At 52.1% G+C, this 17808-nt stretch overlaps 1 protein-coding gene across 1 annotated transcript; it reads right to left on the bottom strand.

Moving 5' to 3' along the window:
• Positions 1–361: 361 nt before the first annotated feature.
• On the bottom strand, positions 362–10653 carry CHRNB2 (cholinergic receptor nicotinic beta 2 subunit). Its single transcript, XM_049876016.1, has 6 exons — positions 10590–10653; positions 9198–9343; positions 8981–9025; positions 8422–8531; positions 6677–7643; positions 362–3555 (listed from the first exon to the last, which is right to left on the bottom strand). The coding sequence occupies exons 1-6, from the start codon at positions 10651–10653 to the stop codon at positions 3385–3387; spliced, it is 1503 nt and encodes a 500-aa protein (XP_049731973.1). The 3' UTR covers positions 362–3384.
• Between the last annotated feature and the right edge of the window lie 7155 nt (positions 10654–17808).

The following is a 17808-nucleotide window of genomic DNA, read 5'->3' as shown; positions in this document are numbered from 1 at the left end:
TTGATACCTAACGCAAATGCCCAGACTGCCCTGCCCACCACGCCTCCTCAGGGAGGCAGGACTGCCCTGTGGGGCACACGAGGATTTTCTTGAGCTTATCGTTTCTGCTGCTCTTCACTCTTCTTTCATCCGTGGGGCCACAATTTAATACTGTTGCCGGAATTTGGACCCACATCAAACTAGTGTTCCGGGGCCAGGTCTGGCCTCCACGTGGACTGCAGCCTTGATGTCCAGGCCATCCCTGCCTCCATGGGGCAGGTCCTCTCCCCTGCTGGGCTCTGTCTACTTCAGGCCATCGGACGGACTTGTGAGTCAACAAATCACAATAATTCAACAGCAGGCTGTTACTGCTCACCTTTCCTTTAGATTCTTGTAATATCTAACCTCTCATGAGTCCAATTTCACCACTACTCTCGCTTTCCTCCTATTTGCCAACCCCAGCCTGGGATGGTTCCCCCTCGTCCCCACAAACAACAGAGCGACAAGACATCTTTGCAAACAACCTTCTTTACAAGAAGCTTGAGTTCCTGATGAGTTTGGCCTGGGCTGGCCTAGACCAGTGCAAGTATTCCAGGAGTGTAGACAAAGGGGGCCAAGGCCAGTGTGAGGGATGTGGGGGCACCAAGGGTGGGTGAGTGAGTGAAGTGTCCTAATGATTCCTAGACCTACGGTGCCTTAGGGACCACGTGATAATCACATTGGCCTCTTGGGCCTATTGGGATGAATATTAAAAGGTGGTCCCCGTTCTCTGTCCAGTCAGGTTCACGAGTGGGAGGCTGGTCAGCAGCAGTCGGGGTGTGAGAGGTGCCGCGACCAGCCCAATCTGCATAGAAGCAGGGGATGACTAGCTGAAACCCAGTCCACTCTGGTTTTGGGAGTGACGTCAGAGAAGACCCTGGATGTCCCTCGCTTCCCTCCCCAGAAGCTTTCTTCCTCCCTGCCTCGGAGACCACAGCAAAAGCATGGACTTTGGGGTCACCAGCTGTGTCACTTGGCTTCTCTGAGATCCATTTTCTCTTCTATAAAACGGGGATCCCTTCCCTACAGGATTGTTGTAAGGACCACAGACAGGGCATCTGAAGAAACTGGCTCAGCGCAGACCCTTGGTAAACACCAACTAGAACTGTGGTTGGGAGGGGGCAGGACACGGGCCCGAACGCCCAAACCCTCCAAAGAGCCTTCTCTATTCCCTGAGAGGGAAATCATCTTGCCCTCCCAACGCAGACAGCCTTCCTCTGCAGAAAACTCCATCCGGGGCTGCCCAGGTCTTGTTTGCTTTTTTATTTTCACTAACTTGGCACAGCTGTTCCAGTCCTAGACACCTGCTACCAGGAAGCTGCCTCCCTCCTGCACTGCCAATCATCAGGAGCGGAGGGCCTGGGCGTGACTCTTTTCAGAGAGGAATGGCTATTAGCTCGCCTGTAGCCCTGCCAGATCTGATGGAGATAATCCCGACTCACGTCCTCACTGCCATCCTGGACCGCCTCACTCCAGGATTCAACCCTGTCTCTCTGCCTCCCTCTCCAGTGTCACGGCCACACCCACTGCTGAGCTGGGCACCTCATTCTCTCCAAAGACAGCCCCAACATGGAAAGTGGGCTGGGAGCTTCCCTGACAGCACCAAGGGAAGGACAGAGGACTGGGAGTGAAAGAGACTGTGGTTCCCCAGAGTGTCCAACTGTGCTTAAGGGTGGTAAGACCTTGCCCATGCAATGGAGCCCTCCTTCAAATCCTCTACTCCGCGATCCCACCCAGTGTTCTTCGAGTTTGCTGTGTGTCTGCTCTCACTATCAGCACCAGCTCCCCACCTCCACTGTGCTTGGAGAGCAGGAGGCCCAGCTGGGCTCCAGAGAACAGAATGGCCTGTGTTGGGCCAGGCCCCTGGCGTGCACTTGGCAGACTGACCCCTCTATGACCTGCCATCTGCCATCCCCACACTGAGCACAGGCTGGAACCACAAATCAGAGCCAGTCAAGTGTGAGTGGGAGGGAAAGGGATGGGCAGGAGATCCCTTGGGAGGCCTGTTGGCGTAACCAGCCAGGCGGCCTCCAGCTGGCCCCTGGGAGCCGTGTCAGCATACAGCCTCCAGAGACCCACAGGATGGACAGTCAGGCTGTGCTTTCTGGGGAGCCCCTGGCAATAGCAGGCCTGTCCACCTGTCCTTCCAAAGTTCTGCTTCAAAGCTGGTCAGGTTTGGTTGGGAGAGGGAAGTGGAGGAGCCAGAGCAGGAAGGATGGAACCCCGAATACAAGTAACAAGAGGAGCAGTGCAGCTGGCCTCTGCAGACCTCCACAGCTGCTCCCTCCTGCCCAGTCTGGCTCCGCTGCAGGCAAAAAGGCTGAGTCTGCTTAAAGCTGAAATCCTTACTTTACTTCTTTCAAACAACCAGTCAGTTCAGAGTGGGCAGAAGAGCAGGACACTCACTCCAGATGGATTTCAGGGCAGGTGGAAGGTCAGAGACCCAAGCAAGTTGTCTTCCCCTCTGGGTGTGTTTCCTCATCCATAATATGGCTCATGTCAGCAGAACCAATAACTGAGAAAGATTCTTCCAGCTCTGTGATCTCTGTGAAGCTGCACTACTCACACAGTTGAAGTCCTTGGACCTCAGGCTCCAAGCAGGTCACCCAGGCTCAGCATTCAGAGGCCCTCCTAATACCCAACTGTGTCCACCACACACTGAGCCTGAGCAAGAAAGGAAAGTCTAGGGGGTACAGAGAATTCTTCATTGGACCAGGAGGGGGCCTGGGGCTTGGGCTCTGGGCCCCTTAGAAGCAAGGTTGGGGTGGAAGCCTGCCCCAGGAACCTGTGCCCTCGGCACCTGGCTAAGCCCTCTGTGCAGGAACCTCTGCCCACTGAGGTGCACCCAGCCCAGCTGCTGTCCACTCAAGCAGGGTGGACACCAAGTCCCATGCAGGCCTCTCTCCTCTTGCTCCTCCCTTCTGAACTACCTATTGTGTCAGGCCAGCCCAGCAGAGAGTCCAAGTCCCTGTCCTTCTCGCAATCCAACTTGCCCTCCTCCCATGACTTGGAGGCAGCAGATGAATCTGTCCCTTTCTTGGCTCCTCCCAATCACATTTTCCTCAGGGTGGAAGGCTCCAATGTCCGTCTCCACTTCTTAGCCTTCATCTTCCACCGTCACCACTATTGCCTGGCTTGGTACAAGAGGAGGAGAGTGGCCTGGACATGATGCAACTGGTCCAGCCTCCAGGTGGGAACTGGCTGTGTGGGTGGAGGCGTGTTCGTGGGAGGGCTCCAGGTGAAGTAAATGGATGGATCTGTCGGGGCAGTGCCCCTCTTCCTGGTAGCTCACTTGTCCCTTCTCCACCCAACACTTTTGTACAACAGACAGGAAAGGGGTGAAGGAGCATGGAGCTGAGGAAGGCCTCACTTGGAGCTGGGAGCCGAGTGGTCTGGGTGGAGGAAGGTGGTGGTGGTATAGTTCTGGAAGAGAGGCTGCAGGAACATGCCGATGGTGCCAAAGACACAGACGAAGACAAAGATCCAGAGGAACAGGCGATCAATCACCATGGCGACATACTTCCAGTCCTCACTCACCTGGATGGAGGAGGAGGCCCAGGTTTCAGTCACATGATTCAGGGTGGGAGTGGAATGGGTATATACAGTTCCCACCACACACACCCCTGGCTTCTCTCCCTTAGTGACCCTAGACTGACCTAGCTAAGGCATGGTTCTGATTTGGCCTACTTAAAAGCTTGCAGTGGTCCCACTGCCCTCAGGACCTATCCAAACTCCCAAGTCTGGAGTCAGGTCCCACCCACAGCAAGCAGGACCTATATGTCTCCTATCCTCTCCCACCCCATTACTCAGACTTACCAAACCTCAATGAGTCCTCTCGAGTTCCTGTCTTTGGATTTTCTTTGTGTCTAGAATTCCTGTCCTCCCTTTCGCTACACATTCTCAAAGCCCAAATCAAATGTCACCTCCTCTATGAAGGCTTCCCTGACCTGATCAGAATGGGTTTCCTCGGCACTGTGTACACAGCCCCGTGGCAGTACTAATGCTGTGCTGTATTTTCATTTCAATATGCAGGGCTCCCCCCCACCCCCCCCCCACTAAGCTCTGAACTCCTGAACCACAGGGACCCTGTCTGGTTCATCTTTGTGACCCTGGCATCTGGGACACAATGCGTCCAGTAAATGGCGTGTTGAATTAGTAGATAACTGGCTTCCTCGGCAGGCCTTGCTCTTTATATGACTATACAGGAAACCCCATCCAACAGCACCCCTTCAGGCATGAAGGCCCCAGGGGGCAAGGACTGAGTCCCAGATGTGTACAAATCAGTCAGAAAGATAACGGCTCTGAAGGGTTGAGAGCCAGCCGCAGCAGTGCCCACATGAAGGACCAGTCTCTCAGAGCTGCTCTGCTCTGGCCTGAGTCCGGGCCCTCAGATGCACATTACACTGGAGCCCAGCTAGCTCAAAGGTGGCAGGAGGCACCTGCACACCTTCATTTAGTCGGCAGCTGACTAATCACGCATTCACGTCACAACTGTGCCTGCTGTATACCTGGTACTGTGCTAGGCTAGACACAACTAGAGCAAGACAGACATATCCTGCCATGTACATGCTACTGAGGGAGACAGACACAGAAACGGCAAGGACTAAACTCTTTACACACTGGTAGGTGCTTCTACGGAATGAAAGGACTGAGATAAAGAAATGGAGGGAAAAAGAAATTTTATAGAGTGTGGTCTGGGAAGGCCTCTTAGAGAAGATGACATTTAGGCTCCAACGTGATGAGTGAGAAGCAGCCAGCTCTGTCAGGAATTAGCTGGAGAGGGAAACAAACAAACCCAACTGAGGGACATTCAAACACCTGTACCCTTCAAAACTGTTTATGCCACAAAAGACAAAGCTGAAGAACTGTTCCAGAATGATGGAAACTAAAGAGACGTGACAACTAAATGTAATTTGAGAAGCTGGAGGGAAGTAAGGGGAAAATGCTCTGAAGCACAATCCTGGGACAACTGGCAAAATTTGATTATGGACTGCATATTAGATAAGGGTATTGTAGGGATGCTGAATTTGATCATTGACCCAGTGTTATGCAGCGGCATGCCTCTGTTCTTAGGAGACAGACACTGAAGTATTTGGGATAAAGGACCACGATGTCTGCAACTTACTCTCAAATAGTAGAGCAAAAAATAAGAATAGTCAATTTTTTTTAAGGAAAAGGAGAGAAACATCCCAGGCAGAGGGACCCATATGTGCAAAGGCTCTGAGTGGTGCAGACAGGTCAGGGACAAAAGCAAAGGGGAGGAGGCGCAAGATGAGGTGGGAAGACACTGTGTGTATTTGGCTGGAGGAGCGCAGGAGCTAAAACAGGGAGTCTATTAGGAGACCCTGCTCTGATCCAGGCAAGCGCTGATGGTGGCCTGGAAGCAGGGTGGAGTTGGTGAGAAGAGGATGGACCACTGAGTGGGTGGTGATGATATTCACTAAAAGATAGGGGAAACTGGGGGACAGCAAGCTAGTGAGGGGGATGCAGAGCTCGTGATCTGTTTTGGAAATGTGATTGTGAAATGCCTGTGAACCATCCAAGTAGGTCACTGCAGCCTCAGCACCTAGCTCACGAAATGCACCCTGCACGAGTGGGCTGCACCCCAACACCTCAGACTTGGCCTTAGGGCTCCGGGGCCCCCACTTCCCTCTCCTCCAGACTCAGGCCCCAAGCCTCTTCCGCTCTCTGGATGGTAAAGAACTCCCTGGCCAAAGCCCCTGTCCCATCTCCTGCCCTCCAGGAGGCCAGAAATACCAGGCTTTTAAGCCCCAGTCCACAAACAGCTCAAGAGCCGGCCCTAAGCTGGAATGGCAGCCTCCCAGTGGAAACCTGGTCAGTCTCCATGACAATAACTGAGCCTTGGCCTGGAAACACCCAGGTATCCTGTGACTGACCACAGAAAAAGGCAGGGCTATTATAGTGGGGGGCTCTCAAAAAATCACACACTCCCCTCTGGCCCCAGGCCCAGTGCTCAAGCAGTCCCCTTTCCTGGAGCCTCTGCAGGAAGAGTTGGGTTTGCAAAAAGCCGCGGGTGGGTCCAAGGAGCCCTTGCCTCCACCTGCCCCACCTCCATAAACATTTCACCAGGCCGTCCCCTGGGGCCTGGAAGAGCAGCAACGGGATACTGATTTGGGACTCTGTCCTCTCAGTGCAGAGTAGTCTCGTGGAACCTCTTAAACTCCCCCGCCACACACACATACACTCTTTCCACTGCCCTCAATTTCCTCCCCGCGGGGCACACCAAGGACTCATCTCCGTTTGTCCTGGGAACTGCAAGCCCGAGAACTTGCGAATCAAGCCCTGGGTCACTGCTCTTGTAGTCCCGATGCCGCCGCCCTCCCAACACTCACAGGGCACCAGCTGAGGCATTTTTCCCAAAATACTAGTCCTCCGGAAGCCGCAAGGTCGTCCTGTACGGACTCCTACTTCTGCAGCACCGCCTCCCGGAAGCCAACCGAGAATCCAAGCCAAGTTCCCACCCCCACCCCCCGGCCCCCAGCCTCAGCCCTGACTCGCCCTCCCGGGTCCTGAGCTCGCGTCTAAGGCAGGAAGGTGGCTGCTGTCCAGATACTGGGGCCCTGACAGCCTGAAGCCCTATCCCCCTCCTCCCCACTCCCCACTCCCCATCCCCTGTGTCCCCGCAGCCCGCACTCACACTCTGGTCCTCGTCCTCACTCCGCATGTGGTCCGCAATGAAGCGCACGCCGTCCACCGCCTCCCGAAGGCCGCAGCCGCACGGGCCCCCGGGGCCGGCCACCTGCGGGGGCTCAGCCCCGAAGGCCCCGGCCAGGCCCTGGACCGACGCGCGATTGACGAAGCACGTACATGAGTCGGCCCCGGGGACTTCGCGGAAGAAGAAGGAGGCTTCTGCGCCCTCGCGCTCACGCTGGCGCCGCCGCAGGCGCAGGCGCTGGCGGGCGCAGTGGTGGCGTGGCTGCTGCATGAAGAGCAGCGCCGGCAGCTTCTCCAGGAAGACGACCTTGACCCAGGGCGCCATGGTGTGCGTGGTGGGGGAGCGGTGGTGCACGTTGAGCACGCACACGCTGGTGACGATGGAGAAGGTGACGAGCACCATGGTGAACATGAGGTACTTGCCGACCAGCGGCACGTCGAGGGAGGTGGGCGGCACGATCTTGGAGATGAGCAGCAGGAAAACGGTGAGCGCCAGCAGCACGGAGATGCACAGCGTCATCTTCTCACCGCAGTCGGACGGCAGGTAGAAGACCAGGATGGCCAGTGAGGTGATGAGCACGCAGGGGATGATGAGGTTGATGGTGTAGAAGAGCGGCTTGCGGCGGATGATGAAGTCATACGTGATGTCCACGTAGGTGGAGTCATCGGGGTTCTCGTTGCGCCGGCCCGGCAGTGCCACGATGTCCCACTCACCGCTGGGTGTGAAGTCGTCCAGGCTGGCCACGTCACTTTTGAGCACCAGGTCGATCTCGGTGCGGTCGTAGGTCCAGGAGCGGAACTTCATGGTGCAGTTCTGCTGGTCAAATGGGAAGTGCTTTACCTCGATCTTGCATGCGCTCTTATAGATGGCGGGTGGCAGCCAGAAGATGCTACCGTCATAGGAGACCACAGCGTTGGAATAGAAGGACACCTCGTACATGCCGTCAGCACTGCCAAGGGATGGGCACAGTCAGCCCTGGCCTGAGCGTTCCCCCATCCCCACGCATCAACCTAGCCACGGGTGGGAGGAGAGGAAAGCCAGAGGGAGATATGGGGAGACCCAGGTCTGAGGGGACTGGTAACCATTCAGGAGTATAGGGAGGTGGCACTGGATTGAGCAAGAAGGGAATGGAAGTGGGATGGTGGGGAGAAGAGGTGTCCTGGTCAGGAGAAGAGAGCAGACAGGGTGGGGGAGGGCTGCTCTTCACGCATTATGTAAGCTGGTTGCTTCATATGAGGATGGAGAGATTGGGGAAGCCTAGGAGGCCAGAATGAGGAGCCCCAGGCCATGGAGGAGTACTCCAGCAGGTGGGATCAAGGGGTGGCCCCATCAGTGGAGGAAGGTAGTTTTGTATCTTGGAGGTGAGAGGGATTATTGCAGGAGAGGGCATGGAACTTGGAAGAGAAAACTGAGACCTTAAGGTTCTTTGATCCCTCCTAGCCTTCCAGGAAAGCCTATTCTTGAACCACTTTAAACACTGGGGCCTGTCAATCCTTGTTTGTACCCCCTTATACTGCCACAGCTGCAAATGCTAGGAGTCCTAATTCACGGGAGGAGGCTGGCCGTGGCTCTAGCTGCCTGTCTGAATAGTGACTGTCTGCGTATCTGTCCATGAAAAGTCCCTTCCCCTCCCCAGCATGTGCTAATTTCTCTTACTTACTTTTCCTCCCCTCCCTGAACACTTCCATGGTTTCCCCCAGACTCCTCATTGCCCCAGGGTCACCTACTTGTTGTACAGGACCACATCTGGGAGCCAGATGTGCTTAGATGGGAGCCGAACTTTCTTCATGTTGTCAAACTCTTCAGGCTTCCAGGTGAGGCGATAATCCTCCCACTCCTGGGGAGGGAGAGAGAGAAGCAGCACCACTTTCTGCTCTGGGAGGGGCTTGAGATCGAGGGGCCACATCTGGCTTGAGGAAGCTTCCAAAAGCCAGCTCCTCCCCACAGTGGCTTCTCTATTTTCTAAGTTAATTTGCATAGCTAAGCCAAGATATTAGAATCTACATTTAAAAATGAGAAGATGAGTCTTGGAGAGTTTAACATGTTCAAAGGCACGGAGCTGGGAAGTGGCAGAACCAGGATTTAAATCCAGTTATTTAAGATTGCAAAGTCTATACCTTTCTGCTGCTCTTGGGGAGGCTGAAAGGGCAGAGAAGTCACTGTGGGGAGTGAAAGCTTCCTCAAACAAGATGTGGTCCCTCTTGTCCCTGTCCTTGACCTCAAAAGCACATGCAACAAAGAAGGAAGAAAAGGTAGGCCAGGGCTGTGGGTGGAAGGAACACTAACCTGGGTCAGCCAGACATTGGTGGTCATGATCTGCTCCCGCTCATGCTATGGAGAAGAGAAGCTGCTGAGCAGGCCCCTAGCCTGTGAACTCACTGCCCCCTATGTCCCTCCTGTACCTTCCCAAGCCTTGGGAACTCCAGAGGAGTCAGCACAAACATGCACAAATTGCAACTATGCTGACTTTAGTACCTGGGCAGAGATTGGGGCCCCCACTCACCACACTGATAAGTTGGGCCAATGATACCATGAGCTGTACCGTCACCAGCTCAGAGCCATTGGTAGCGGGACGGATGAGCTTGTTGTAGCGAGAAGGGTCCAGGAGATGCTCCACCAGCCGCTCTTCGGTATCTGTACCCCTGGCCCCTGGGCAGGAGAGGGCAGGAGGTAAGTAAGTAGGCAGGCAGGGTCCACCCAGGATCTCACTCTATCCAGGCAAGCAGAACAACCCAGGCTCAACCAAGAGGCTATAACTTCCCACTCTTCCATACCTAACGGTACCCATGGAGCCCTAGACCAAGATCCTCATAGAGAAGCCCCTCTCTGAGATCACTGACCAAGGAGCCCAGACAGAGCCCATGGAGATACCTCCAGACTAAGAACCCACTCTGTAAGAATTAGCAGAGACCTACTCTTCCTCTAAGACCTCAGAGGGTGGATTCAAAGGCTTGAGATTTCTGCTTCTGTGAATTCCTCCAGCAGATAAAAAAAAAAAAAAAAAAAAGCAGGAACAGTTACTAGTGTCCCACCTGACACCTTTTCTCCCCAGTGCCCCTCTATATATGCAGGTAACATTTTTTGCTACCACATGTGATTGTGGCCACAACCCCCCGCCCCTAAAAAAAGCGTTGGGTTTAAGCAGGCTATTTGAGTTGCCCGAGCTCTGAGTCAGGGCATTTTATCTACCCCAAGTTCCACACACACACAGAAGCCCAGCCTCCATGAGATGGCTCGGGACTGTGGAAAGCCATTCAGTTGTACCTTCCCTTTGTACCTGCCCCTCCACACACTATCCCCATCTGCAACTCTGCACTTGCACATACCCCCACCCTTCCGATCACTGCTTCCTGGCCCTCAGCCTGGCAGAGCTCTGTCTCTTCAAGGTCTCCTGTCCCACCCTACAAGAGGGCCAAGAAGTCAGTTTTCTCCCTTCCCCTGGGGGGTGGTCAGACTTGGGAGCTCAAAGCAGGGGAGAGAAAATGATGACTAGCCAAGGGAGGAGCACTGGACCAGGCAGATTTCTTGAGACAGTGTTTCACAAGAAGCCAAATGGCAACTCAGCTGTGGTCAGAGTCTGCCCTCCTGCCACTCCAGAAAGCCTGGGGAGCTCTTCTCCCTCCTTCTTCTCTGTGCCCACACATGTCCCAAAGCCACTGCCCAGGTTTCCATCTCTCCTTTGCATCACTTACTCCTTTATATATCTACTCCCCCCAGTTCGGTGCCTAGGCGCTCCCTCCAGTCCCCTGGGATCTCTCCGCTAATCTCTAACAGGCTCCCCTATCCCTGAGGGATCCCTCCATCCCATCTTCCGGCCTGGTCGGGGCGAAACAGAGAGCGGCGAATCCTGAGCCACTGGCTGGGGTAGGCGGACCTGGCCAGTGCCCGTCCTTACCTGGGCACAGCCCGAGGAGGCCAAAGCTGAGAAGCAGCGCCATGGGGCCGCAGCGCCCGGCCATGCTGTGGGCATAGCTCGCTGCCTCGCCCAGAGCTCTCAAGCGCTCCGCGAGCGGGGGGGCGCTGTCCGTGGTGCTGAAGCTTCACCCGCGCCCCCAGCGCCCGGCTGGAGTTGGGCCCAGGTTGGTGCTCGCAGCCCTTGGTGCTGCTGTGGCCGGCCGCCGCCCTGGCGATTTCGGGGGCTCAAGAGACGGGTTACAAGGAGGAACCAGGCTCTCGCTTATCCCGGTCTGAGCGGGCGGAGCGTTTTCCGGCTTCTCTTCTGGGGAATACGATTGGGACAGTGAGGGGGAGGAGTCTCCGCCCCGGAGGCGGAAGCGCCGGGTCCCAGAAAAAAAAGGGGGTCTCTGGGCTAAGTGTTCTTTGGCTGGTCCTGCCCAGTTAGGGTGTGTATGAGACCGAAGAAGTGCGGTGCACGGGACGGCAGAGGTCTAAGGCCCGTAGTCCTGGGAGGGCCTGGAGGGGTTTGAGAAGAGGCAAGAGGTCGAGCGGGAAGAAGCAGCGCGAGTAAGCAAGTGAGTCAGGCCCACTTAGTACAGGGCTGCGGAGGGCCAGAATGAGGGGCGAGAGTCGCGAGGGTCTTTTGGGGTTCTCTGCCTTTTTTTTTTCCATACCAAATCCAAATGATTCTGCTTCCCGGGACGGTTGATGATACAGCAGAGATAATGCATTTTAGGTCCTTAGAGAACGACATTAGGCGCCCCCTCGCCTGTTCTCTTCTCTACCTTTATAAACTCCTAAGAGGGTAATCTTACTGCCTTCCCCCAGGGGGGTCTAAGGTGGGGAGGTCTGGACTGTGCCTGAAAAAAAGGTAACCTTGAAGGTTTTGACGAATGGGAGGATAAGTGACCCTTATCAATTAGCAGCTCTCACCTCCATTCCCTTCTACTCCAGTCCTTGACCTCCATATGACTACGGGGATCAGGAGACCATTTCACGGAGGCCCCTGCAGAATAAAGCTAACACAAATGAGCAAAGCTGAAAGGGAGAGACGTGTCGAAACTTGATTACATCTTTGATCTTTTAGCTACTGAGGCCCCCTCCCGCCCCCTCCCTTTTTTTTTTTTAATCTAAAGCAGGTTTGAATTGGGTTTTTGTCACTTTCAACCAAAAGATTCCCAACTAAAACAGCCTTATCATACAAAAAGGCTCTGTTTTGTCCCATCCATGTCTACTTCTCCAACCTCACCTGGGCCACTCTTGCCCACGCTCCAGCCATTGGCAATGTCTTTAAATTCCTTGAACATTCTTTTCCTCCCACAGCTCCTCCACACTTAAGGGCCTTTTAAAGACTGAGTTTCTTTTGGCTCTTTTATCATCCTGTTGTCTCCCAACGGCAGTTCAAATCCGCCAGGCACTCCTTGGAAACTCTATGGGGCAATTCCACTCTGTCCTATAGGGTCGCTATGAGTCGGAATCAACTCGACGGCCCTGGGTGGGTTTCTCCCAACCACCTTCTACTAACTTTGAGCATTTGGTGAAAATATCAGTTCCTAAGAAAACCGTGCCTGACCCAGGACCGGGTGAGGTGCCTTGCTATATGTTTCTAGAGCATTCCCTCATCACCTTATCATACTACTTGTTTTGTGTTTATTGCCCCTGCTAGTACCAGAAGCACCATGAGGGCAGGGACCATGTCTATTTGCACCCTACTCTATCCCCAGCACTGAGTGCAGTCCCTGGCTCAAAGTAGCCTTTTATAATAAGCTTTGTTATAAAGTTCCAAATAAACAAACTACTGGAGGCAATTCAGAGAGCTGCCTTCCCTGCTAGACCATGAAACAGCCCAGTGCCAAGCATGTCATGGGAGCTGAACAGATAAGGAAAAGGGTTAGTACGGGACTGGCATCTCTTAATTTGCAGGGAAACATTCCTCTGTAAAAGCTCAGCTAAAAGCAATTTATTCAATATGTCCCCCTGTAAAAATAGTGTGGTTGGGGGCATTTGTTCTTCTCTAACTTCACAAGGGGGAGGGAGAATCAAGACCAACAGTCCAAGGCTGATTCCTATGAGGAAGAAGTCAGACATACTGCCTCACTCCGACCTTTTTACCAATTCTCGCACCAGCTGTCTCTCCCACGGCACTTTCTATTTCTCTGTTGGGTTTGATAATTCATTCCAATAGCCACGCAGAACTCACTGACCATACTTACAGTTGTGGGGTTTATTAGGGAAGTAACAGGTTATAATTCAGGATCAGGGACAACTCAGGATACAGTTCTTCCATCAGGACAGCCTATTCTCAGCTGTGCCCGCAGGCAGGCCTCTCTCTCGGTCTCAGACTCTCAGCCCCTCAGCCCAGCCTTTGCCCTGCTCTGGCAGGTGTTACAAATCTCTTTAGCTCTGCCAATAAGTGTCTGGAGGCACCCACTCCCCCAGCAAGTCTCAGCCCAAAGGTGCTCAGCTCTCTTGCTCTGTGGGTTGCAAGCTTAGCTCCACCAACAAGTGCCCAGAAGCACCACACTCCGCCAGGAAGCCTCCTGCACAAAGGCGCTCAGCTCTCTCTCTGTGGGTCAGCACACCACCCACTGTAACCACCTTACTCTCTGGGCCGGGAAGTTCACTGCACTGTCTCGTGCAGGTCTCCTCATTCTGATGCCACCACTTCTCTACCACTGCTTCTCACCATCTTGTGCTGTCTCCAGTGTTAACAGCTCTCTCTCTCTGTCACCCGGGTCTAGGAAGTTCTCAGCATGGGGACCCCAGGTCCAAAGGATGTGATCTGCTCCCATCTCTTCTTCTTGGTGGTAGTGAAGTACCCCCTTTCCACCTGTGGGATGGTTCATTTTAAGCCTAGTGGGATAGCAAAACTGACAGATCCCCTTGTTAGGGTTCCATACACCTTATTTGCATGGTCCCAACCCCACAAGTGTGCTGTGCACCTTATTTGCATTATGAACAAACTGTCCAATTCCCTTGGTGGGCCATGAGCACTTTATTTGCACAGTCCCATCCAATCATTTGGTGGGAGTTACAAGACCATGGCATGAGAAAGGCCATATAAAAGTGATTCATTGCATTGCAGGCTACCACCTGGCTTTTCTAGCCACGGTTCTTTCATACAGGGAGGATAACTTCCCCTTCCCAATTATTTTACCAGTCCAAAACAGTCATTAACAAGTAGTACTTCAGAAGGGCAAAGAGTCCTAAGGGTGAGGTTACTCAGGTACCAGCCATTCAGGTCTGCTGCAAGTATCCATCTGATCTGGTCAGATTCTCCAAAAGTCTTTCTGGCCTCTGATAAAATTTAACTGAGGGAAGATTATGCCCTTGCTCCGAGCCTCACAAAGTATGAGCATAGCAAAACCTTTAAGAGACTTTAGGTTCAGCCACTGTACTCCAGTCTAGCAGTGCCTCTCCCTTAGTCCACTCTTTTATAGTTACTGCTCCTACAATTACTGTTTTTACAATCACAATTAACCCTGATAACATCAACACTCACAACTGAATCAAATAATCCTATCAAAATCTTCCCCTACCCTCTCTTCCCCAGACCCATCAGGAAAAGAGGAATCCATTCAGTGGGGATCCTTCCTTGTCTCCCTCATTTAATGTAAGCACACTCATGAAAGCATGTAAGCCAGACACTTCATGCCTTTATCTCACCCCATTTTAGATAACCAATGTTTAAATTGCCCATCCCTATCAAACCAGTACCCTGAGGAGACAAGCATGTTACTTCGTCTGAGGAATCTTCTCTTCTGATTGGAAATTTGAGCATCTGCATCTATAAGCAAAGTCCAGTCATCCATAAGCAAAGTCAAGCCATCAAATTGTAGCAATCTACACCAGCTCATGGTGTCAAACACCTTTCTCTTCATTCGGTCAGGTCCTGGTCAGTTCATCCCTAGCCATCCAAGCTAGGTCAATGAGTATGGTTGGGAGTCCCCACACCTCTCTGCACTTCAGACCAACCAGTCCCTTCTATCTTGTCCCTAACTCCTATGGGCTAAGTCAACCAGCGCTACCTGTAGGCTCAGGAGTCCACACAACTGCCTGTACTTCAAACCACCCAGCCCCTTCTCTCTCTCATCCTTACTCCCCATGGTTTAGGTCAATGGGTACCAATGGAATATGTCTAAACTCAGCCCATTTCTTCATTGCTGCACCTCCCTGACTTCCACTCATTGAGTGGACCTACATGGTCACCTGAGGTGAGCATACCAGGCTGTCTGCTCAACAGTTCCCTTGAATCTCCAATCCTGGAAGAGGATTCTTCTGATGGGCACTGACTTTTTCTGCCTCTATGCATCCAATGGCAAACGGCTTGCTCAAAATTCAAAAAGCAAAACAGCCTTTTTTTTTTTCTGCAAGTCCTTCCTTCAAATGCAAATTTCCTACTCTCCCAGCAGTTCTGAGTGGGTCAGCATGTCTTTTCAAATGCAAATTTCCTGACTCTGAAGGTTCTAGGTGGGGCTCAGATTTTTGACCTAAGCCCCCATACTCTATACACAGGACTACTGCATTCAGACCAACAGCCTGTGTTTCTTTTGGGCAAGTCCTAGTTCCCCTTTTAGCATATCCAATCAAGTATTGGCTGAAGGCAGAGTTACATGCTCTCTGTAATCTAGAATACCCAATATTCATTTCCACCATGCAGGTCTGTTTTACAACACTAAGGAGTAAAAACACTCAATATTCAAATAAATACACATACCCCTTTTTAAAACATTCTAGTTTTATCTTCTTTATACCTTGACTATTGTCTTAGTCATCTAGTGATGCTATAACAGAAATACCACAAGTGGATGGCTTTAACAAAGAGAAATTTATTTTCTCACAGCCTAGCAGGTTATAAGTCCAAATTCAGGGTGTCGGCTCCAGGGGAAGGCTTTCTCTCTCTGTCAACTCTGGAGGAAGGTCCTTGTCCTCAATCTTTCCCTGGTCGAGGAGCTTCTCAGGTGCAGGGACCCCGTGGCCAAAGGACATGCTCTGCTTCTGGTGCTGCTTTCTTGGTGGTAGGAGGTCCCCAACTTTCTGCTTGCCTCCCTGTCCTTTTATCTCTTGAGGTGACCTGAGTAAAGGTGGTGTTACAATCCCACCCTAATCCTCTTAACATAAAATTACAATCACAAAATGGAGGACAATGACAGAATACTGGGAATCGTGGTCTAACCAAGTTGATACACACATTCTGCTGGGGGGCATAATTCAAACCATGACAACTACCTTCCCATCATATACATATGGCCTTGGGCCTCTAGCTGGGTGGAACTAGAAGACCCTGGCCTGCATCGATTGTCTTGTTTAACTGGCCTGGCTGTTGCCCCAAGCCACTCCAGATGCAGCTTTTCTCTACTCAGTTGCAGCATAACATTTAATACTTTTCTTTGAGTCATTATAGAAAACAGCAGCCAAAGTAACCATTCCAGAAGTCGAAAGTTTCACTTCCCACACCCCTTTATTCTTTCTTTTACAAAGTCTTATGCTTCTGTGAGTCTGCAGCCATTGCAACGAATCCTGCTTCTGACTCCACCTGTAAAAATGGTGTGTGGGGGGGGCAAGGGGGTGTCTGACCTCCTCTAACTTCACAAGGGGGAAAGAGAATCAGGATCAACACCCTAAGGCTAATTCCTATGAGGCAAAGGTCAGACATACACCCTCGCTCCAACTTTTTTTTTTTTTTACTAATTCTGGCACCAGCCTTCTGTCCCATGGCACTCTCTACTTCTCTGCTGAGTTTAATAATTCGTTGCAGTGCCCACACAGAACTCAACAGACCATACTCACAATCATAGGGTTTATTAGGGAAGTACCAAAAATCAAAACCAAACCTGTTGCTGTTGAGTCGATTCCAACTCATAGCAACCCTACAGGACAGAGTAGAACTGCCCCATATGGTTTCCAAGGAGTGCCTGCTGGATTCAAACTGCCAAGCTTTTGGTTAGCAGCTGTAGCTCTTAACCACTACACCACCAGGGTTTCCATTAGAGAAGTAACAGGTTATAATTCAGGATCAGGGATGACTCAGGATACAGTTCTTTCATCAGGATAGCCTCTTCTCAGCACAGGCAGGCCTATTTCTTGCCCTCAGCCTCTTGGTCCTTCAGCCCAGCCTCTTTCCTGCTCAGGCAAGTGTTAAAAGCTTTTTAGCTCCACCAATAAGTGCCTGGGTGTGCTCCACTCTGCCACAAAGCCTCGGCCCAAAGGTGCTCCGCTCTCTCACTCCGTGGATTGGCAAGCCTAGCTCCACCGACAAGTGCCTGGTGGTACCCCACTCCACCAGGAAGCCTCCTGAATAAAAGTGCTCATCTCTCTTGCTCCATGTGTCGGCACACCCACTGTAACCACCTTACTCCGTGAGCTAGGAAGCTCACTCTGCTGTCTCATGCAAGTTTTCTTGTTCTGCTGCTACCACTTCTCTGCCACTGCTTCTTGCCATCTTGCACCATCTCCAGTGTTACAGCTCTCTCCGTCTCTTGGGTCTAGGAAGTTCTCAGTAAAGGGACTCAGGTTCAAAGGATACACTCTGCTCCCATTTCTTCTTCTTGATGGTAGTGAGGTCCCCCATTTCCACCTTTGGGATGGCTCATTAAAAGCCTAGCCAGATGGCAAAACTGACCAATCCCCTTATTAGGGCTCCATACACCATATTTAATTAGTCCCACCTCCACAAGCATGCCATGCACCTTATTTGCATTAGTAACAAGCTGTCCAATCCCCTTGATGGGCCACAAGCACCTTATTTGCATAAGCCCACCAAATCATTTGGTGGAAGTTAAAAGACCATAGCATGAGAAAGGCCATATGAAACTGATCCATTGGACTGCATCTCCCCTACTCCTGTTCCTGGCACTGGGCGGTGGGGGAGAGGGGGTGGAGGAATATGGGACAAGTGCCACAAAAGGACTGGAGGGAAAGTGGGATGACCACAGACTCTATAATGCACATGGAAATGAGCATAAATCTGCACCCACTAGCTCAGTGGCACATGCATGTGCAAACATGTAATAACCTCTTAAGAATGAAAGAAATGTTGGAACCAAGGGAAGGGGTGGAGAATAAAAGCTTTCAAGAAAAGGAATGTTATGGGGAAAGGGCCAAGTGTGGGAAGAAGAGCCACCTTCAACAACTCAGATCAAAAGTCGTTGAATATCTACTGTCTTGCAGGAGTTGTATAGGTGTTGAGGATGCAGTGAACAAAAAGACTTAGTCTC

The sequence above is a fragment of the Elephas maximus genome, chromosome 3, assembly GCF_024166365.1.
Source record: "Elephas maximus indicus isolate mEleMax1 chromosome 3, mEleMax1 primary haplotype, whole genome shotgun sequence".
NCBI lineage: Eukaryota > Metazoa > Chordata > Mammalia > Proboscidea > Elephantidae > Elephas > Elephas maximus.
Note: the sequence above shows the minus strand (reverse complement) of the source record. Positions and strands in the feature narration are given on the sequence as shown.